Here is a 23,304-nt window from a genome sequence, read left to right on the forward strand (position 1 = left end):
TGAGATTCTGGAAATCTGCTTTTTGACATTACAACTGAACTTTAGCTTTGAAAACCGTGGAATATTTCTTTCTGCTTTAAAGTCCTGATGCCCATCTTTAGGGTTACTGTAGCATTCTCTTTTTTGTTTTCAGTTCCATTGCTGTCTCTCTGTTTCTTCAGAGAGAACTGTTATCCTGCTCCCAGCCTTCGTGTGCTCTCTGTCAGCTGTGCTCAGCTGTTGTGTGCTCTGAGAAGGCCTAGATTTCTCTCAGGTCTTCTGTCTGGTCCAGAGCCTTCGGAGAGCAGCTCCTTTGCATTGGGAGAGACCTTTCATGCCTCAGGGAGCAAGCATCCCGCTCAGCTTTCCTGCTCTGCCCCCAGCCATTGGCCTCCTACCCCGTGTAGCTGGTGAAGACTTGAGGGAAAGAGTTGGTAGGAGGGTGCAGACTTGCTCCATGGTTGGGGCTTCATGACCGAGGCCCTTGGAATTCTAATCTCTCATGCCAGTACCCATGCAGCTGTCAAAGTTCATAAAAAAGACTTGGCTGGTTTTTCTTTACCTTTATTTTTCTTCAGCTGTTCGTCAGGGATAAAAGCAGTGTGTCACGTCCCAGTATTTAGTTCTTACAGGCTTTCTTGTTTCCTCAGCTTCCTGATGGGTTGAAAACAGTAGCAAGTACAATTTTGTAGGGTACCTGGCTTCTTTTGTTGTTAGGATGAGAGCAGTGGTGTTTTGTGAATACTTTGTAATCCTGCCAGAAGCTGTCATATTGTTAGTACTTTAATGTTTAGTTCATGTTAGATGGACCATGTGTGAGTGTATAGTACATGGTGTTTTTCCTAAGGATTATCTCCAAAGTGAACTTCAAGACCTATTTTGAAAGATAAACATTATCTTTGCATATCATTATTTGAAAAAAGTCCTATTTCTTTAGTGAAGTGAATAATCAATACTGTGACTTACTGTCCTTTTAAACAGAATTTTAAGTGTTATATTTCTTTAATGGGCTGTAGCAGCCCTATCCAGTAGAACCTTCTGTCATGATAGAAATGTACTTTGTGTGCTTTGGCCAATATGGGAACCACTAGTCTCTTGTGGTTCTTGAGCACTTGGTATGTGACTAGGGCAACTAAGGAACTGAATTAAAAAATTTAATTTACATTTAAATAACCACACATAGCTAGTAGCTACTACAATGAATAGTACAGGACTATGTACTACACATATATATGGTGCAAATAGTAGCTTAATGTGTGCACAGTTATGCTGAACAATTCCAGAGTCATTGTGCTTTTTTTTTTGTTTTTGTTTTTTTTGTTTGTTTGTTTTTGTGGTACGCGGGCCTCTCACTGTTGGCGGCCTCTCCCGCTGCAGAGCACAGGCTCCGGACGCGCAGGCTCAGCGGCCATGGCTCACGGGCCCAGCCGCTCCGCGGCATGTGGGATCTTCCCAGACCGGGGCACGAACCTGTGTCCCCTGCATCGGCAGGCGGACTCTCAACCACTGCGCCACCAGGGAAGCCCTCATTGTGCTTTTTAAGTACACACTTCTTTACCTTTTTTGCTGGTTACCACTTGAAACACTGTATGTGTCTGGGTTCTCTGTTAGGAATAGAACTTGTGAAATTCAAGCAATTTTCAATGAATGAACAATTAACTTTGTAAACTAGTCTATGCATTTTCAAATATCCGTGGACTATTTGATGATATAATTGTAGAAGAAATCTCATTGCAGCAAAAATCCAGTTTTATTTCCTGAGGCTTTAGCTACTCTATAGTTGTTCATGAAGTTCAAATACAGACCAACCTGAATAAAGAGAAATGTGATGTCTATCAGGCCAACAAGTTATGGAGCTGTAAGTAAAAGTCAATTTTTAAAATGCCTAAATCATGCCCTGCTCCCCCACCTCCCCACCCCATAGTCTGTACTATGAAAAGGACACTGGATGAGGGGCTGGGGGGCAGGACACTGAGTACTAGTTAGAATGCCAACCACTAAATTAGCTAAGTTACCTTTGTAAAAATGCTTAATTTGTTAATCTGTAAAGCAAACGTCACTCATTAGACTCTTAATTCTATAATCTTAAGATTAGAAGGAATCTTTTGAGGTTGTGTATCTCTTCTGCCATTAGACAGGATGGTTATGAAGACTCTTATTTTTATATTTATTATTTCTTTTAATTTTAAAGATTAAGTGCTGAATTAATTGAAAGCCTCCTGATGAAATCACAGTGATAATGTAATTGACCCTGTTTGTTTTTTCATTTTGGGAATTAGGTAAATAATGTTGGAGAAGAGAATATTTACGTGTGTGCTATTTATCTTTCTTCATAGCTGGACAGATTTGCCAGCATAAGAATTCCAGGGAGCAAGAAAGAAAGGACTCCACTTTCCAACCTGAAGACTGCATTTTCAAGCAATGATTGTTCTTCAGAGATGAATGAAAACATTCCAAAGCCACTGTCAGAGAAGGAAATCTTAGAGCTTTTTGAAAAGATGATGGTAAGAATTTTGATTCCTTATATAACGTTTGATGTAAAAAAAAGCCTTTGCTTCGGCTTATGTTAATGGAACCACACATGTCTGAAACTCAGGTTCCATAGGTGATTTCTGATGTCACTAAGATAGTACTTAAGGCATAGAGAGTTTTAGGATTACAAAATTAAGAATCCGAAGAAAAATGTCATACCAGTTGTTTTACACAGAAATACATAAAAACGTAAACCTCTAAAGTATCGAATGATATACTTTTTTGCCTTAAATGGATTATCTAAGTGGTCTGTCTGGGTCGGTTGCATTTGAGAATGACGGTCACAGCTCTCTGCTGTGTGCATTGTTAAGTGTGCTGATTTTTGGACCTTGTTTGGGTCCTTTCTCTGTTCTCACGATAACGAGGTTTGCATAGTCCTGCAACAGTTAAATCTGCACTTGAGCTCACTGAATTTGGGGTGTGCCTTTGTAATTCTTTTATCACCATAAGTTGATATAATTTCAGTCTAGAACAAAAGAACGTAACCATTTTTGCTAGCCTTTGCATCTGTCAATGAGACTTGTATAAGGTAGATTTCTTCAAGACTACCTTTGAGGACTCAAGATAATAAAGTGCCCCCTCATTCACGTATCATATGTGGAACCACTACCTAAATTATCTGTGAGATTCTGGAATGGTACTTTTTTGGTTCACTTGTGACTACCTTGTTAAGAAAAATTTTTCTTTTGGTTCAGAATTGCTGGTGTCATCTGAGTAAGTAAAGCAAGTAGGCCAGTGATGTTAGACATTTATGGAGGCTTACCGCAGCTAGTAGTTGTTAAAGTACAACTACCTAGGAAGTACAGAACACAGTTGATGGTATTCTGTTCTGAACATGATGACTTTAGAAGTATGTTTCTGTTAGTCTTTCTTACCCTTCTCCTAGCTAAGAGTATCAATTTTAATTGTATGAACAGGGCAGATGGATTTTGGCATTTTTGAAGTGTTTACACATTTTAATAACTGGGCCAGATCACTTGTTAAATCTTTTTAAAAAAAATTTTACATTAATTAATTAATTTTATTTATTTATTTTTGGCTGTGTTGGGTCTTTGTTGCTGCCCGCGGGCTTTCTCTAGCTGCGGTGAGTGGGGGCCACTCTTCGTTGCAGTGTGCGGGCTTCTCATTGCGGTGGCTTCTCTTGTTGTGGAGCACGGGCTCTAGGCGCGCGGGCTTCAGTAGTTGTGGCTTGCGGGCTCTAGAGCGCAGGCTCAGTAGTTGTGGTGCACGGGCTTAGTTGCTCCGTGGCATCTTCCTGGACCAGGGCTTAAACCTGTGTTCCCTGCATTGTCAGGCAGATTCCTAACCACTGCGCTACCAGGGAAGCCCCACTTGTTAAATCTTAAACAGGTCTCCTTGTTGGCAGAAGATCTTTTGCAGTCAAACTCACTTTACTCAGCAGAAGTAAAATGAATGATTGCTTTCTCAGAGCTGCCCAACTTGCTAATGAGTGAGTTTGTCACAACTAAAGGCTTTAAAAAAAAATAAAGGTTTTTTTTTTTTTCTTTTTCTCCCCTTCTGATACCTTGACCATATCACAGTGGTCAATGCAGGGAAAACCTGCTGGAGATTCTAAAGCTGAGAAGGGTCTTTCGCCTTTAAATGTGGACTAGTGATATTTCTCAGGCTTGTCAGGTGGGATACCACACCTTTGACAAATTTAAAGCTGTTTTTATATCTGGGGAGGATGCTAGATTTAGGTTGGGTTTTATTTTTGGCTTGCACCTATCTGTACCATTTTTATTAATAAAAATTCTTTTGAGGAAGCAACATTGAATAATCTGCCATTTTCATTTTTTGGCATTTGCCAAAATGAGGTTTCATTTAGAAGTTGTATCTAGATTCTTTGTTTTGGCATTGTACAGTTTAAAAAAATCTTGTTAAACGTTATCAAAGGTACTTAGATGATTTTTTTCATGAAGTAAAATCTTTGTTTTGAAGAACACCTCTTTTCCCTCCTCAAGACGGTCCTTTGAAAGACAGTGTGTTGACTTGATTACTTAATGAATGCGAAGTACAGTGTAATCCTTCAACATTTGTACTCATTTCACTTTTATTTAGGAAATTAATTTAGTTGGTCGCTGGGTAACATTTTCAGTGCACTTTTTAAAAGTAGTGATGAATTTTTAGTTATGCTACTTCTTAAGGGCTTTTTTTCCCTGTTTGTCATCCAGTGAAAGCAGAGTTTTTATCTGAAAGCTCATCTTGGTTTCTCTTTAGATCTTAGGTATGTGAAATAGTTGTGTGAGCATTGCTGTGTATACAGCTTTGATTTATGGACGTCAAATTTCAGTGGTTGCTCTTGAACTCACAGTAGATCTGTGTAGCTGGCTTTTTGACCGAGGTGAACATGGTAGGTACAGATTGAAAGTGACTTGTTTGTTCCAGCCATTGCCCCTTTAAACCAGCTCTTTCAGCTTATTCTTTCCTGCCCCTGGATAAAATTCACTGTAGGTCCCAGAGTTTTCTGTTTGCTTTCAGATAATGAAAGCCCTAGTTTAATTTAAATAAGTTAACTTTTATCCAGAGAAAGCCTCTCACTTTCCCTCTTTCAAGGCTGCTCCACTTAAAGCCTCCAGTGCAGGCTGTGGTCGTGGCTGTGGTCGTGGCCGTGCTTGGGGCCGTGGTTGTGGCTGTGGTTGTGGCCATGGTTGTGGCCGTGCTTGGGGCCGTGGTTGTGGCTGTAGTCGGGGCCGTGCTTGGGGCCATGCTTGGGGCCATGGTCGTGGCTGTGCTTGGGGCTGTGGTAGTGGCTGTGCTTGGGGCCGTGGTTGTGGCTGTGGTTGTGGCCGTGGTTGTGGCCGTGCTTGGGGCTGTGCTTGCGGCCGTGCTTGGGGCTGTAGTCGGGGCCGTGCTTGGGGCCATGCTTGGGGCCGTGGTCATGGCTGTGCTTGGGGCTCTGGTGGGCTCTGCTCTGTTTCCCCACACTGCAGTTCCCTTCTTTCCTGCTCTCCAGACTGAACCTATCTCCTCCAGGATGACATTGGAGATGAGGGGAGGAGGAGTAAAAATACTTTGCTGGCTGAGGGTATTTATAATCTAGCACTGGTGCCGTGGGATGTTGTGTTAGTTTTATTGCTGGCCGTGACAAATTGCCACAGATTTGGTGGCTAAAACCACACCACTGTATTGTCTCATAGTTCTGTAGGCCGAAGTCCAGGTCGACTTAGCTGGTTTCTGTAGGCTGACCAGGCTGAAGTCAGTGTCGGAGGCTCTTATCAGAGGCTTTGGGGAGAATCCTCTTCTGATTTCATTTTGTTGGCAGAGTCCAGTTCCCTGATGTTGTAGGACTGAGGTCCCAGTTTTCTCCCTGATTGTCCTCTGGGGGCTGCCTTAGCTTTGAGAGGCCTCTTTCCTATCCTTCACATGGGCCCTTACATCTCAGATACATCACAACATCTCACACTTAGAATTTCTCTGAATTCCCCTTCTGTGGCATCTCTTGCCTCCATCTGGAGAAAGTCCTCTGCTTTTTAGGGTTTATGTATTAGCTTGGGCTCACCCAGAAAATCCAAAATAATTTCCCTGTTTTAAAGTTTGTAACCTTAATTACATCTGCAGAGTCCCTTTTGCCATGTCATCTGACGTATTTACAGAAGCCAGGGCTTAGGGCATGGATATCTTTGGGGGACCATTTTGCCTGTCAGAGGTTAGGGGATTACAAATGTGGATTCCTTTCTCCTGTGGTATTTTCATGGCTCCCCTGCTCCCAGTCTCACCTATAATTCCCTTGTCACTGGTGACGTCTCCTTTGGCCTTCTGCCCCAGGCTTCCATGAGACCATTCCTCTGGTGGGGTCACCTTCGGGATGCAGTATCTCTTAGATGGCCCGGGCCTGCTTCTCCCTGGGATCCATATCCTATCCATGGGAAGCTCATGTGCCCTTTACCACAGCTCCTGTCCTTTATCTTTTTCCATTCAGAGCCTGTCCTCCACAAAGAATAGTTTACTCTGGCTCTTTCTACCAATAACTTTTCATTTTTGTTGTTGTTTTGCTGTAGATGTTTACCCCTCTAACTGTAAGTGGCTTTCCAATCATCAGATCCTGTTTGCAACATGTAACACAGCACAGCTGACCTCTTGTTTGTGTTTCTCTTTTTCCTTTGGGTACCGTGACACTTTTTTCCTTTTCCTGATTTTTCTCCTCTCTAGCCAATTCATACGAGTTTACTTTCCATGCCTCCTCTTCTTTTTATTTCCTCTGAGTGTTGCCTCTGTCCCTCTTGTCTTTTCTTTATCAATTGTTCCCTACACACTCCTTCTAGGGGATTGGAACCCTTTCATACTGTAGAATATTCCCTATATTCTGACCCTTTGCTCTGTCTTCTACAAAGAGCAGCTATAGTCAAGCTCTCTAAGAAATGTTAAACCTCAACAAACCAGAAACTGAACTTATTTTCTTATTTTTTTCCAGTTTTATTGAGATAAAATTGGCATTTAACATTGTGTAAGCTTAAAGTATACAATGTGATGATTTGATAGAGGTATATTTTTTAAGATGATTGCCACAGTAAGGTCAGTTAACACGTCCATCACCTCACATAATTATCATTTTTTTCCCTGTGGTGAGAACTTTAAGGTTTACTCTCTTAGCAAATTTCAACTATGTAATATTTTTTTAAACTAGAGTCACCATTCTGTACATTACATCCTGAGAATTTATTCATTTTATAACTGTAAATTTGTATCCTTTGAAGTGGAATTGTTGGATCATATGATAGTTCTATTTTTAATTTTTTGAGGAACCTCCGTACTATTTTCCATAGTGGTTATAACAATTTACACTCCACCAGCAATGTGTAAGGGTTCTTTTTTTTCACATCCTCCCCAGCACTTGATATATATATTTTTGAAAACAGCCATTCTGACTATGTGAGGTGATATAACCATTGTGGTTCTGACTTGCATTTCCCTGATGATTAATGACGTTGAGTCCCTTTTATGTACCTATTGGCCATGTGTTTAACCTTTTTGGAAAAATGTTTATTTAGTTCTTCCCATTTTTAATCAGATTTTGTTTCTTTGCTTTTGAGTTATATGTGTTCCTTATGTATTTTGGATATTAACTTCTTACCAGATATGTGGTTTGCAAATATTTTCTCCCATTTCATAAGTTGCCTTTTAATTTTGTTGATTTTTTATTTTTGCTGTGCAGAAGCTGTTTAATTTGATGAAATCCTTCACGTTTATTTTTGTTGCTTGTGCTTTTGGTGTCATGTTCAAAAAACTCATTGCCAAAACCAACATGAAGGAGCTTTTCCTCTATGTTTTCTTCTAGGAGTTTTAGTGTTTCAGGTCTTAAATTTAAGTCTTTAATCCATTTTGAGTTAATTTTTGTGAGTGGTATAAGGTGGAGTCCAGTTTCTTTCTTTTCTTGCTTTCTTTTTTTTTTGCATGTGATTATACAGTTTTTCCTCCTTTATTGAGGAGACTGTCTCTCCCCATTGAGTATTGTTGGCTCCCATTTCAAATATTAGTTGACCATATATGCATGGGTTTATTTCTGGACTCTTGTTTCTGTTCTGTTGTTCTTTGTGTTTGTTTTCATACCAGTACCATAATGTTTTGATTACTATAGCTTTGTAATATAGTTTGAAATTGAGAAGTGTGATGTCTCCAGCTTTGTTCTTTTTCAAGATTGCTTTGGTTATTCATGGTTTTTGGTGATTCCATACAAATTGTAGGACTGTTTCTATAAAAATGCCATTGGAATCTTGATAGGGATTGCATTGAATATATAGATGGCTTTGAGTAGGATGAACATTTTAACAATACTAATTCTTCCAACCCAAGAACACAGAACATTTTTCCTTTTATTTGTGTCTTCTGCAGCTTTTTTCATCAGTGACTTACAGTGTTCCGTGTACAGATCTTTCACCCCTCAGAGCTGCTTGTGTATAAGTCCCTTGTGTAATTTATCCTTTATTTATTATTTTGATATGTCTCTCTGCTAGATTAAATCCATGCAGCATCATCCAACTGGTTTATCATCGCAAATAACTGCCTGTTGAATTAGGTGCATCTTTCTAACTTTTAAGATTTCTAAGACTACATTTCTTTTCACCTTCAATACTGTGTTTAGGTGGAAATTAGCTTTAATTGCCAGTTTGCTAAATAACACAAAAATGTTAAAATAATGAATAGGAAGAGAGATTTCATGCATTCATATCTTTTTTTGTTTTCTCACTTTCACTATCTGTTGAGAGAACGAAAGCTGCAAGAAAGGTCATCTATCAAGATGTGATCATCAACAGGCATTAAGTGAATGCCAATGATGACAGAATTACTCTAACAAAAATTATTTAAATTCTGGACTTCCTGTCATCATTTGTAAGCATGGAAGAAGTGGTCTAATAAAGTTGCACGAATACTTAAGTATGATTAGTAATGATCTAATCTTTTCTTGGGAAGATGTTTACTAGGCTCTATTGTAATGTAGGAGGGAGCACATTTATAAAATGCCATCAGCATTATCTCTTAAGCATGTGTTTGAAGTGTTTATTGGCATTAAGAGCTTAGATGACCTACTATTTAATACATATTTTAGCTTTTAGTGTGGGGAAACATAGTATAGATAATCCTAAAGGCATTCAAAAGTTAATTTTGAAACAATTTTCAGTATGTACTTTCAAGTTGAATCTATTTTTGTTCAGTGGTATTTTTAAATAGGGTATGTGAGGTATACAAAAAAGGATAGAACATATATAATTAATTGAAATACTTTGTGTACTCCTTTCAGTCACATTCTTCTTTAATTCCCGGAGGTGAACAATACCCTGAATCTGTTGGTTTTATTCCTATATGTTAAAAAAAAAAAAGTTTTCTGTGTCTTAATGATAAATGTACAGGAAAAAAACTTTTTTTCTGAACTACTTACTGGTAAGTTGCTGACTCAATGCCTCATAACCCCTTAATATTTTAGTATTAGTCTACAAAAAAGGACATCCTCCTACTTAACCACAATATAACCACCACCATCAGGAGGCTAACACTGATCAATTTCTGTCAACTAATCCTCACGCTCTTAAGTTTTACCAGTAGTACCAGCAGTGCTCTTTATAGCAAAAGAATCCTGTTCAGAACTGTGTGTTGTATTCAGTTGTCATGTTTTAAAATCTCCTCAGTCTAGAAGAGGTCCTTAATCTTGTATCTTATGAATTTGACACTCGAAGATTCCACCTGATTAATTTGTAGAATGTCACTGAGTTTGCAGTGGTATAATAAGGCTTTTTAAATTTTGAAAGTCTGTTGGATATAAACAGGTTACCTAATACTTTAAACAATTTTTTTTTCTTTGATCATAAGTGAGGTTGAACATTTCTTGACACACTTATTGGCCCTTTGGTTTACTCTTCTGTGAATTTCTTGTTCATATCTTTTGCCAGTTTTTTCCATTGAGGGTTTTTTCTTTTTCCTATTGATTTGTAGAATTCATCACATATCCTTAATGCTCGTGTCAGTTTATATGAGTTGTAAGTATCTTGTCCCAGTCTGAGTCTTGTCTTTTTACTTCCTTTTGGGGGTGGTAGGATGGATGAAGGTATAGAAATGTAAGAATCAATGTGGCCAGATTTATAAATCCTTTTATGGTTTCTGCTTTTTGTATTGTTAACCAAAATTTCAGAAACAGAGACCTGATTGAATAAACAGGTGTTTATTTAGGGTTTGTTAGGATTGCAGCCCAGGAGATAAAGATTCAAGGACCATTTGAATTGTGTTCCTTTGGACCACAAAATTGGGGAGGGTTATAAAGGCAAAAAACCTGCAAGGTTATTTACATAAGTTGTCTGTCAAGAATTAGGACTGGAGTTAGAAAGAAGTAACGGTGCTTGTTAATCAGGGATTGGCTGGGGTCTGAACTGATTACATAACTGTGAAGGGGGACAGACTTTGAAACTGCTATGGAGTCCAAGCTGCTAACTTGCTCCTTGCATGACAGGCCAATAAATGGAGAGACTGAGGTGCTGGGGCAAAGAATAGTGACTTTATTCAGAAAGCCAGCAGACCTAGAAGATGGTGGACTAGGGTCCCAAAGAACCATCTTACCCCAAGTTAGAATTCAGGCTTCTATACTAAAAAAGGTGGAGGTGTGGCTGGTTTTGCAAACTTCTTGGTGCAGGAATCCCTTGTTCCTGCAGCTGTCCACTTAGGTCTGATCACAATGTTCCTGTAAATCTTCAACAAGACAAATGTTATTTCTGTTCCGGAACTTTTTAATCTCTGTAGAAATGAAAGTTTTATACCTTAAAGGTCAAGCCTGGGAGGCAGACCCTTAAGAATGGGCTAACATGTATATTTCAGGCTATAGGCAACTTCTTTTACAAAGGTGCACAGTCAGCATGACTAAGCAAGGCAACAGAGCACAAAGGTTAGAGCTAAAGGAATAGATACTATATGGAGTCAGGTTTGTTATTCTCTGTTAGAAAACTACAAGGGTGCACCTAGCAGATACTAGGAGATATTGTTTTGAAATGGCTGGTCCTGTTCTTGAGTTTGATACAGTTCAGAGAAAATTCAAGTTCTTAGAGATGCAGGAATGTGTCTGAAACCACATCAACAATGGCCTGGCCCCATTTTGGATGCCTGAGCCATAAGTTGCTCCATTTTGATTTTTAAATGGTCTTAAATATGTCATAAGTATATTATTTAAGAAATCCTTCTCTATCCTGACATTATAGATCTGTTCTTCTACATTCCTAAAATTGTTAGAATTGTGATATCTTAATGTCTGATGTGAGAGATTGGATCCAATACTTTTCCTACATGGATAACTAGTTTTTCTAGCAGAATTTATTGAATAGCCATTCTTGTCCATCATTTGTAATATCACCACTGTTATACATCAAGGTATTGCTCATATGTAGGTTTGTTTCTGAGGTTTGATTTTGTCCATTGGTCTGTTTGTCTAGCTCTGCATTTATATCCATTGTCTTAATTAATATAACTGTATAATAAGCCTTCATATCTAGGACCCCCTTCCCTTCTTCAAAATTGTCCTGGCTCTTCTTGGCCCCTTTGTGATTTTATATTAATTTTACAATCAATTAGTTAAGTTTTATTATAAACCCTGTTGGGATCTTGACTGGAATAGCAATAAATTTATTGATTTAGACAGGATAAATGCCTTTGTGATATTAAATTTTTCTGTGAACATTGGATATCTTATATCTATTTATTTATTTCGATTTTCTCTGTTCCTGAACTGTAAAGTTTATAATTTTCTCCCTAGAGGTCGTGTACATCTTTTATGAGCTTTATTCCTTGGTTTATTTCTAAAATGTAACTAGTATTTAAAAAAAATTAACATTTTTACTAAGATTATTAATTTGTGTGTTGCTTTTGGTATTCAGTAATCTTATTGAATTCTCAGTTTTTATTCTTTGTAGAGTTCCTCATAGTTTTCTATGTATGTAATCAGAATATCTGTGACTAATTTTTATATCTTTTCCTATTCTTATTCCTTTCTTTTTCCTTTCTACTCCTTCTGGAGTAGAAAACCCCAGAGTTAATTTTTTTTTTTTTTCCTGTTCCTGAAGTATTTGGGAAACGCCTTTTTTTCATTTTACATTTCAGTTATTTGAATTAAGTTGGCTAGCCTTTCACTAGACTCGCCTTGCAATGAGGTTGACGTGTAGTTCTGCTAATTTTTATCCTTTAAACTGAGTATATCCTCCATTACTGATTAAATGAGTGACTATGTATGATACATTTCTGTTTTCTTTTATTATGTCATTAGATCAGTTTTCTAATCTTTTCATAAGAACTCTATTTTACTGGACTATGAACATTTAACTTTATTCATCTTTGTTCCCTTCGTGTCTTCACAGTGCATACTTCATGTATTGTTGAATGAGTTAGTCTGTTTCTTCTGCTTTGGTGAATACCATGTCTAAGCAAGAAAAGATATAAATTAGTACACATAGAGTTAAATACTGAGATGTCTTTGTGTTCTTTGCTTTGTAGTCAACTCAGATATCTTTGAAACTAAGGTCCAGAGGAAGAAAGAAGAGCTAAGTGAACTGATAAAATTGAATTTGATTCTTTTTGGTACAGTTGGTGGGAGGAGGGTTCTTACTGCTATCTTTATTCCACATTGCCACTCTTTGGGTACACGCTAAAGATAATTTTTCTTTTTTCTTTTTAAATCTTTTTTTCCGCTTTCATTGTTGGTGTTAAAGATTTTTGCATAGCTATTTCTTCAGTCAGACAAATGAACACCTATTGTGTTGGATGTGTAAGTGATGTCTTAAGGGTCACCAGGAGTCTGAATGAAACACCAAGGAAAACTCGATTGTGTTAGTTCTTTAAGGGCTAATTGACTGCTATAGATTCCTACTAGCAGTTCGCTTATTTCAAGTATTAGCATTTTTTACAAATCTACTTTTCTGTATCATGGGTGTTTTTTATTTCTTATAAACTATAAAAGTATATTTTGGGTTGACCAGATAAAACGAGAGAGGTTCTATGGTAATGTTTTGTTCTGATCTATTAGTTGTCACCCATCTCCCTCTCCTTCAGGTAGAAATTGAAAAATTCAGGGAAAGATTGTTTAAAAGCAATCCAAATAATAATCCAAATGGAGGAGGAGGAAGAGAGGGTAGAAGTGTAAGGCTATTGTCAACTTGATTCATGGGTTGTGTTTGTCAGGGGGATAATGTCAGTGCCTCGTTGTTTCTTCTAGATCCAGATAAATGAGAAAATAAATGATTTAGGAGCCTTAGATTTTGCCTGGTGGGAGTTCGTGGAACCAGTCAAATGATTAGAAAGGAGAGTTTTAAAAGGATAAAGGTTATGTTAATGTTTAAGCTTGCTCTTTCACTAATTAGGAAGTGTGCAGGTACAGCCTTTCCAAACGATGAAGGCTTTTTTTTATTCTTATTTTCTTCTCTAGAAAAGTCAGCCTTTGTGCTTTGTGAAATAACCATTTTATCCTTTATGTAATTTATGAAGGAATGGCCATTTGTTTAGAAAAGTTGAAAAGCAAATAAGTGAATGAAACCCTTTTTATAAGTAGCAGTGTTCTTTTCTGCTGAATTACGTAACAGTTGCCTGTGATTGTAGGTGCTTATGCATAAGCTTGAACAGTTTCAGCCAGATTATATTCCAAAGTAGAGTTGTGCAGCATGCTGCATATTCATCTCATTTCTTGTCTATTCTGCTAAAATTTATAGCATGTGAGAAAAAAAGTTATATTTAAGTTTCTTCTCTGTTTGTTTATTCCCTGATACCGGCATTAGGTTAAATTGTAATTTGGTTTCAAATTGAAATAGTTTGCACTCTTTCTATAAGCTCCAGTTAGAATATTCGGTCGAATAACAACGTTTATGAGTTTGTTGTCAATCTCTGGGTAAATGCTATTTTATGGCTGCTGTCCTGTTAATGAGCTAGCTATCTGATTTCCTGTTAATTTTAATTGGGATTGAGTAAGGACATTGTGGATAGAACAGTGAATCCAACCCCACTATTGGTGAAACCAAAAATTCTGACCTCTTTATAATCAAAGTTATGTAAAGGAAATGAAACGATTATATAAAGGTTAATATAAGAACGTAGTAAAAAATGATGGACAAAGAAAGATAAGCTGTTTTATAGCTTTAGCATATTTATGGGCATCTTCAATATAAAGTAGTAATAGGGCTTCCCTGGTGGCTCAGTGGTTAAGAATCCACCTGCCAATGTAGGGGACACGGGTTTGAGCCCTGGTCTGGGAAGATCCCACATGCCACGGAGCAACTAAGCCCGTGAGTCACAACTACTGAGCCTGTGCTCTAGAGCCCGCGAACCTCAACTACTGAGCCCGTGTGCCACAACTGCTGAAGCCTGCGCGTGTAGAGCCCATGCTCTGCAACAAGAGAAGCCACCGCCATGAGAAGCCCGCGCACCGCAAGGAAGAGTAGCCCCCGCTCCCTGCAACTAGAGAAAGCCCACGCGCAGCAATGAAGACCCAACGCAGCCAAATGTAAATAAAACAAACAAAATAAATTTATTTTAAAAAAAGTAGTGATAAAGTTAATTCCAAGTTCCAGGGTTTTGGTTGTATTTATCTTTTACAGGTTTTCTAATTTTACTTAAGCCTAATCTAAGAATACAATATATTAAATTGCAGAACTACATGAGATTCAGTTAATGTGCACTATTTGGGAGTATATAATTAACTGGAATGAGATCATGAAATCTTTGATGTTTTTATTTGGCACTAAACCACTCATGGTAGTAAGAACATTCCTCAGTAGGGATACACATCAGCAAGACCTTTTGACATTGTGTGATATGGAAGATGAATTCCAGTGTGGTGAAGGACAGAATTAAACTTTTAGAAGAAGTATGGGTAAAATTGCTCTTGTAGGATGTTGAGCTCTGAGGTCCCAGGAGAAGTAATTAGGGGATCATTGTGGACCTCTTAAAACGTATAACCAATTTGTGGCTGCAGTGAAAAAAAACATTAGCAAAACTGCTACCAAGAACAATTATTTTGGCTTTAACCCATGAAACAAAGCATTGAACACTACTGAAATGAGATGATAGCTGTTGACAATAAGAATGTTTGGTTTTGATATTGCTGTGCTTCCAATTTTTACCTTTTAATATTATGCTTATTGATCCTTATGAATGTTTTGATCCATTATTGTACTGTTTTTCCAGGATCCGTTTTATAACTCTAGTCGTGCTTCTGCCTGTCTGTAGTGTTTTCCCTCTTTGGGTAAATTTCCTCACACCTGACCATCTTCAGTTTGCTGCTTGTATATTCACTTAATTCTCCAAATAAGTCAATCATTTTAAATTCAGTCTGACTCTCCATGGCATTAACTATCCCACTCAACTTGATGTATGTAAATTTAATGAACATGCTGTCTTGTAAAATCCACATCCATGAATGAAAATAGTGAGTCTTATGTTTGTAATTCAGTTAAAAAAATGTCCACTCTCTGTTTGCCATTCTCTGCTTGATTACACCTTGGTGCTCACTAGTTGCATGTATGTGCATGAGTATTAAGATTACATCTTTTTTTCTCTCTCAGTTTTGCCAGAGAAGAAGTAGAAGGTATTTATTTTGTGTTGGTATTTTATCAGCCTAGGATGGAGTCAAGGTGTCTAAAGATAGTAGAAAACTTGGATTTTCCTGGTTTGTGGGAACTTCTGATCCCATCTGACACATAGGAAAAATCCTCTGGAGCATCTTAAAAGCTGCTGGCTTGACTACATGTCATTGACCTGGTTTCCAGGTCAGGGCCACAGCTACCCATCTGGTGTCCTTGTGCAAGTTAGAAAAATGTGTACACCTTCTTTCCTCTGAGAGGACACAACACCACACAAAGTCACACAGCCTGGTGAGTGAAGTCTTGGTAGGATCTCAGTGCTCTTCACCTCTCAAGCAGGTGCTGCTTTGCACAGCTCAACCACACACTGACGGTTCCAGGTCACAGAGGTTGCGTGTGGTTCTGCTAGTGCTCCCTGAAGACATGATGGATTTTAGCTTGGCCAGTTTTACCTGTGCCAGTGCCACTGCCTGGAGACCCTGCCTCTGGAGCTGGACTTTGTTTCCATTACTCTTCAAGGCTGGGGCTGTGAGTGTTATCTCTGGCTCCAGCTCCATTTCCCAGAAAATTACCTGCATTTCATGTTTGTCCCAAAATAGGATTAGCAAATTCTATTTGGGAAGTTTTGTTATATCTCATTTGACAAATATCTAAAAAGTATATGCAATGTAAAAGAGACAGCAAGTGTAGAAAAAAGTTCTTTTAAAAATTATCTGTGAAGGAGGAAAAAGAAAGGCATATACAAAGGAGAGCTAGGATTGAGGGGAGGCTTTTTTCTTTTAATTTTTAATCCATTAAGGATTAACATGTTTATATACTGAGACCCAACCAACTGAGAAGAATTTAGTGAAACAGGATTAAAATAGGGTAACTGATGTGCAGTGCCCTTTTAGGAGGTGAAAGGAAAGAGGATCCAGAGCATAAATGAATGGGATTATCTTTGGATAGAGGCAAGAGTTGGCACAGAAAAATTAGTGTGCAAATAAATTGGTAATAGAGGAAACAGGAAATTGAATTATAGTCTCCTTTTCATGGAGGAAATAAAAATTTGCTTACTGAAAATGGTAGGTAGAAGCAATGGTTTCATAGCTCCTGGAAATGGCAAGTTTGAAATGAGTACTCTAGGGAATGTGAGGAGAGACCACTAGGATTTTCCATCAATGTTGTAGGAAGTGATGGACCATAAGAGACTAATTGGGAGAAAATGGAGGGGGTCACGACACTGGAGGTTTTATTGAGGTCAAAAAATAGGTGGCTTGGGAGTGGGAGAGGTGAAAAGATAGAAGATTGAGGTCAGAAAAAAGGATCTTGGGGATTATGATGATACTAGAGGTGGAACAGTTTTTAGCTAATGAAAAGGCTCAGGTGTGGTCATGAAGACCGAGGCTGAGGAAAGTGGAAATGAAGATTGCTGGTTGTGGGTGTGAAGGCATGGACTGGCAGAGGAGTCAACACAAGGTGTTGGCTGCCGAGCATGTCAGATGGCATTAGGCCCAGAGGAAGTAGGATTTTATTTATTTTATTTTATTTTTATTTTAATTTTTTGCAGTACATGGGCCTCTCACTGTTGTGGCCTCTCCCGTTGCAGAGCACAGGCTCCGGACGCGCAGGCTCAGCGGCCATGGGTCACGGGCCAGCCGCTCCGCAGCATGTGGGATCCCCCTGGACCGGGGCACGAACCCGTGTCCCCTGCATCGGCAGGTGGACTCTCAACCACTGCGCCACCAGGGAAGCCCGGAAGTGGGATTTTAGATAATGGAGATAAATAATATGGAAATAAGAATGGAGAGACAAAATCTAAGCTACAGGACTGTGGCCAACTTACAGGATTTCCCTAAGTTTTAGTTCTCTCATCAATAAAGAGAGGATAGTACATACCTCAAAGGGTTATTACTGAGTATTAAATAAATTGTGCTTATAAGTGTTTTAGCACAATGCCTGGCTCAGACTTAACCATTATTTAAGATTATAGAAATACCAGGTCCTTGTGAAAAGGTGTAGCAAGTGTTGCTTCGAGAATGAGTGAGAAGGATGGTTCAGAGAGTAGATTTGGAATGAAAATGGGAAGACATGTGAGCAACTTGAACTTTGTGTTTTGGAAAACTCCGAAGGATGCCTGACCTTTAAAAGATTTTGAATGGACTTCTGTTACCTGTGTCTTAACTCTTCCTCTCGGTAGCCTCAGATTTGTCTTGATAGTGGTTTCTTTACTTCCCTCCCCTCCATCAAGTTTGTGTGTATTTATTGTGGCCAATACACTACAAACATTTATTTAGTGGACGTTTAAAAAAATACTGTATTTTTAAAGAATGTAGGATGTTCTATTTTTCTTGTTCTTTTCAAATTATTTTTTTAAAGCAGAAGTTTTATGAATATTTTAATTTAGTTTTTAAAAAACTTTATTTTGAAATAATCTTAGACTTACAGAAGAGTTGCAAAAATAGTACAAAGAATTCTTTTATACCCTTCACCCAACGTCCTCTAATGCCAGCATCTTATATAACTTTAGTGCAATTATTAATACTAAGAAATTAATGTTGGTACAGTAGTTACCAAACCACAGACTTTATTCAGATTTTAGCAGTTTTCTCACTGATGTGCTTTTCCTGTTCTAGGTTACAGCCCAGCATCACATCTTATGTTTGGTTTGCCATGTTTCTTTCATCTCCTGATCAGTGGTACTTCCTCATCTCTCATGACCTTGACACTTTCCAAGAATCCTGCTTATTTTAGCATGCCCCTTAATTTTTTTTCTTCAGTATTTCCTCCCTGTATTTCTGAAATCTGCCCCTAGTGCCAGTCAGACTCACATAGTGAAGTAGCACAGTGATTCAATTTAAGTATAGTTTTTAATTAGAAAGTAATTAACTAGAGGAAAATTACTTTTTGATGCTGCAACTCCCAATTTCCCCAGGCAAAAAACTGTGTTTAAGCATGTATATGAAAGTAGTGCTATAAGTGAGTTAATTCATTATGTATGTTGCTAAGGTATTAATAGAACTTTCACAACAAAACCAATAATTACTCTTCAGATTGACAGACACTAAAGTTTTGATTGATTACCACTCAAAAAATATTTTTAAATGAGCTATATTCAGTTAAATAGCCAACTGATAAGGTTTTTCCATTTAAAGAAATAGATATTTATCTCATACCCACTGAAATATTAGCCTCATTCAAATCATTCCTCAGGCCTTGTACAGTTATGTGTTCTATGTATTTCCTGTTTAGTATTTTATTTATTACAGATATTTATTGAGTTACATATATATCAATATATAGATATGTATATTGAAGTAAGCTGTTTTTCAGGGCTGTTATAAAATCTGTAGCTACAGTATCATTCTGTATCCATACAGTGTACTACATGTCCTGACCTATGTTTGAATGGAAGAACTGGTTAACACACAGAGGTTTATATTGCTTGTGTAGGGCATAAATGTGGGTTTCTGTATTATTCAGTTCTGCTTAGAAAGAAGCCTTATTATAATATAAAGTAAGTTATTTTCAAATGCTGTAGTGGACACTGTTGGTGCCCCTCCAAGACCCCCTTCACCAGGCTGGTTACGGGCGTACCCAGGTGTGAGTGTTGGCTCCTGGTGGTTCACATCTGCCCTCTTAATCCAGAGATTTGGCCTCAGGGAACTGGGGTCCTGCAGCTAATGGCTGACTGACTTGGGTGGTGTCAAGGCTGGCCTCTCCCTCCAGGTACCATCTACTGCTGTGCACTTCAGGCTGAAGCGAGAATCCAGCTGAGGCCACATTTTCGAATGTCCCTGTCTCAGTCCCCTTTTCCTGAGAGCATCCCCCTCATTAATCACCTGCACCTGCATCCCTGTCCCAGGTCTGCCTCTAGGGAACGTGCCCTAAGACAATGGAAATGCGATATGATCATACTAACCAGCTGTGAACTCACTAATGTGAAAACTGATGACTTGCTCACAAGAGACCCTTTACAGTTATCTGGAAACTGCACTAGACTGGGTGTCTGGGCTCCAGTTCTCAAGCTTCTAACAACCAGATAGCTCTGAAAAGTCATTTCATTTCTATGAGCCTGTATTTTCTGTTGTGTAATACATACATGGAGTTTAGACTATGTGATATTCAAAATCTCATGCTGAAGGTTTTGCCTTAAGGCAGGGGCTTATTAAATAGAGATGCTTGGCTCCCGCATTGCCTCCCACCTCCAGGTTCTTGGATAGCTTTGGAAGATGTTCAGCTTAACTTGAATTGGAACTATAACATAAAATATGGATGTGCATTTTCTGGGAAGAAGCTTCCAATACATTTCACTAGGACTCTGTGACCCTCAGAGGTTCAGTGCCAGTGTCTTGTAGAGTTTTCTTCTTTTTTAGCCCTGTTCTCCACTGATAAAGATTCAAAATCCATTCTAAAAATCCTGTACCCTATTCCATAGATACATACATTTTTTTTTTTCTTTCCATCACTCCCTTATTTCTCTTTTTCCTTTTGTAAAGGGCAGAACTTTTCTTACTCTTTCGAGTGCCATTTCTTCCTGGATGTAAAGAGAAGGACCATCTGTTAGATGAAGTTACATACCTAGTGAGTGATCCTGGAAGGTTTGTGCGATTATGTAGGTGATTCCAAACTTCTCTGTAGTATCATTTCTTCTTTGTTTCCTCTTGTTTTTAAGCAGCCACTGTCATTAAACTTTCGTTATGGAGTTGAGTGTCATATTTAGACAAGAGAGGTGGGGTAAGCCAGAGGAAAGAAGTTGGGAGAACTCTGGGTTTCTTCCTTAATTCCAAACATACAACTTTTGTGTATAAGCTCATGTTATCTTGAAGATGCCTTTCCAGAAAGAAAGCAGTAGTCTTTTCTTTCTTACAACTCTCCACCTTAAAATTTTATTTTGATTTCAGCCACAGCTAATGGGTTTTCTGTTTTTTAGTTTTCTATATCTATTAAGTATTTTAATTTGCTGGTTAAAGAGGCTGGGTCACATTTGGCCATTAGACAGAAAATAAAAAATACAGTGAATAATTTAAAACAGATGTTCTCTGTGCTCTTAGGTGCCCCTCACACACACCTTTTATAGCAATTGCTCCTTAACTTCCTCATTACTTTTTCTTAGTTCAATTCTTTATAGATTATATAAACTATCTCCACTCATAATTTAAAAAAAATCAACATATAATGCCTACTGTACTATATAATAAAACAGTATGTATTTCATTGTAAACAGTTGGCCATCGACTACTCAAGAAGGCACAATAAAGTCACATTGTGGAGTCTTTGCCTCATGCCACTGTGAGTACAACAGCTACGATGTAGGTTGATATAGGTGTGTTGTTCTGTTGATTCAGATACCACAAGCAGCATTGTCCTGGGATACCTAAATTTCAGAAATGGAACACGAATGATGGTAAAGCTTAAAACAAAAACAGTGTAACTATAATTTACAGAGTAGTTGGATTCTTGGAAAATTCAATGTATATTAAGTTACATAATATATAAAGTATTAAATATGTAACAATTTACATATTAATTCCGTTGTACATCTAATTTCATTGAATTAGAGTCTAGGCGTAGATAATTATGATTTTCCCTCTCTCGTTCTCTCTGTGTATCTCTCTGTGGGACGCAGGACAGTTTCTTATTGTGTAGGATTAGCTCATGTGTTGCAGAATGTCTAGCACACCTTTCCCCTGTAAATGCTGGTAGCATCACCGCAGTCACCATGACAACCAAAATGCCCCGAGACATTTCCAGAATGCTTCCTAAGTGGTGTTAAGGTGTATTGAAAATCACTGGCTTAGAGAAAAAAAAAACAAACTAAACCATTATTCACATAATAGGATATTTCTAACCAGAATAGCCAAGAGTGACATTACTAATTGCTACCTTTTATTGGAGTATCAAACGGGACAACTTCTAAGATCTTAAATTTGTATCAAGGTGAAATGAAGGGAATTTTGACTTTTAATTGCTTCACAGTTTTGGTAGCCAAAAACTGAGTCAGCTAAAGGCATAAACTACAGTGTCTGAATTGTAGAACCTTTATAAAACTTAGAAGAAATTTAACTTTCTGGGCTCCCTAGGTGATCCAAAGTCCTGATTTTTATGGGCACGTTTCTGAGTGGATATGTAGTTTATATACATTAAGATGTCCTACATTGCACACAGATGACCCAAGGCTAAGATCAGGAGGAAATCCATTTGAGCTGCCCTCTCCTTCAGCCACTTTTGTCTTACCTCAGCCTCCCTTCCTTTGTCAACTGAGCTGATAGATTCTGGTCGCAATTCATATCTTTATGTGGATATTATTGACTTGCAGTTTTTAGTCAGAATTAGGCCTGTAGCAAGATCTAGCTTACCTAAACCTTTATTTTGATTGATGCTGTTGAGAAATGTTAGGTTTTTAGGTGGTACTTCTTTTTATGAGTGCCACTTTTATGTGATTTAGAACATGCAATAAATTAATTAATGAATATTTTTGATAGGGGTGGAGAAGAGACAGTTAAAACTGTAGGATGCTTCACCTTTTGCTAGGATCAGTATTAGGTATTTGGTATGTGCTTGTAGCTTATCAGAATCTGAAAAGGGATTGGCTTATTTACCGTTTAATTCTTATGATATATGGAGGAGCGCTTTCAGAATGGTGCAAGATGGCTTCAGGTACAGCTGTTGTAAAAATATGTTTATATTTTAAAATATATTTATATAAATTATAAATATTATATATTGACTATAATATATATAATTTATATAGATAATATATTTTTATATGTAATATATATATTTCACAATTATATATAAATTGTGAATCCTAATAAGCTTATGGAAGGCAGAAATCTTCAACTGTCTAATTATCTATAGTGATGTGAATGTAATTTTACTAGCCTGCTGTGAATTTAAAAAGTTTTTCTGGTAAGTGTTTTACCTGCTAAAATGATCTAGAATACTCTGTTCTCTGTATCTCCAGGTCCTTTCTCTTTTTTCTCCTGGCAGAGCTACATGTAAATCGTTCCAAAACAGTTAATGCTGCTTTAGTCACAAATTATTGATTTTCTGTTCATTGTGTATGTAGAACTGTTGCTCTACTTAGATTCTAAAACGAGGCTTTTTAATTGTGTTTTCCAGGAAGATATGAATTTAAATGAAGACAAAAAGGCACCATTGCGGGAAAAGGACTTCAGTATCAAAAAAGAAATGGTGATGCAGTACATTAATACTGCTTCCAAGACAGTAAGTAAAACTGTCAAGTTGCGAAGTACTGCTGAAGCATGCTGTGGTATGGAAAACAATACATTTGCCTAATGAAGTGCCTAAGTTTGCGGGCAACTGTAATCATAGAGCTTTTGTATGTATAATTAAAAGTACAAGTATTATAATAAGTTTGTTTAATTTGAAAGTATTTCTCACCTTATAACTTTTAAACTGCTTTTGCTGTTTGGCCACTCAGACTGTTAAGAAGCACTGTGGTTGCTTGGTCCACTCACTCTAGGACACCCCTCCTCGTTAGTGAATTAAGATGGGTATTGATTTCTAATGTCACTTATAAACTGGGATAATACTTGTATTGTAGAAAAGTGAGACTGATTTTACTCTAACTACCTAAATCAGGATACATAATAGTGGCTTAGAGGCCTATCTTTACTGTGAGTTTCCCTGTGGATAAAATTAGCTTGTAACAAACTATAAATGTAGACACTGAAAGGAGCATTAAGAATCCACGTGGCTGCCACTTTTCTAGGGAAACATGAAATATGTGGGTGGAAGTAATAACTAAATG

At 37.8% G+C, this 23,304-nt stretch overlaps 1 protein-coding gene across 2 annotated transcripts in view; it reads left to right on the plus strand.

Annotated features, from left to right (window-relative positions):
• The window catches only part of DIAPH3 (diaphanous related formin 3), a 550,258-nt gene that overhangs the window by 53,575 nt on the left and 473,379 nt on the right, over positions 1-23,304 (plus strand). For both annotated transcript variants that reach the window (XM_022561162.3, XM_030762514.2), the window contains 2 exons: positions 2,316-2,483; positions 22,653-22,757. In XM_022561162.3, the coding sequence (XP_022416870.2) occupies positions 2,316-2,483; positions 22,653-22,757 (273 nt within the window). The remainder of the gene's footprint in view (positions 1-2,315; positions 2,484-22,652; positions 22,758-23,304) is intronic.

The sequence above is a fragment of the Delphinapterus leucas genome, chromosome 18 (genome assembly GCF_059928025.1).
Source record: "Delphinapterus leucas isolate spDelLeu-1000000601 "Yukka" chromosome 18, BTC_Dleu_Yukka2, whole genome shotgun sequence".
NCBI lineage: Eukaryota > Metazoa > Chordata > Mammalia > Artiodactyla > Monodontidae > Delphinapterus > Delphinapterus leucas.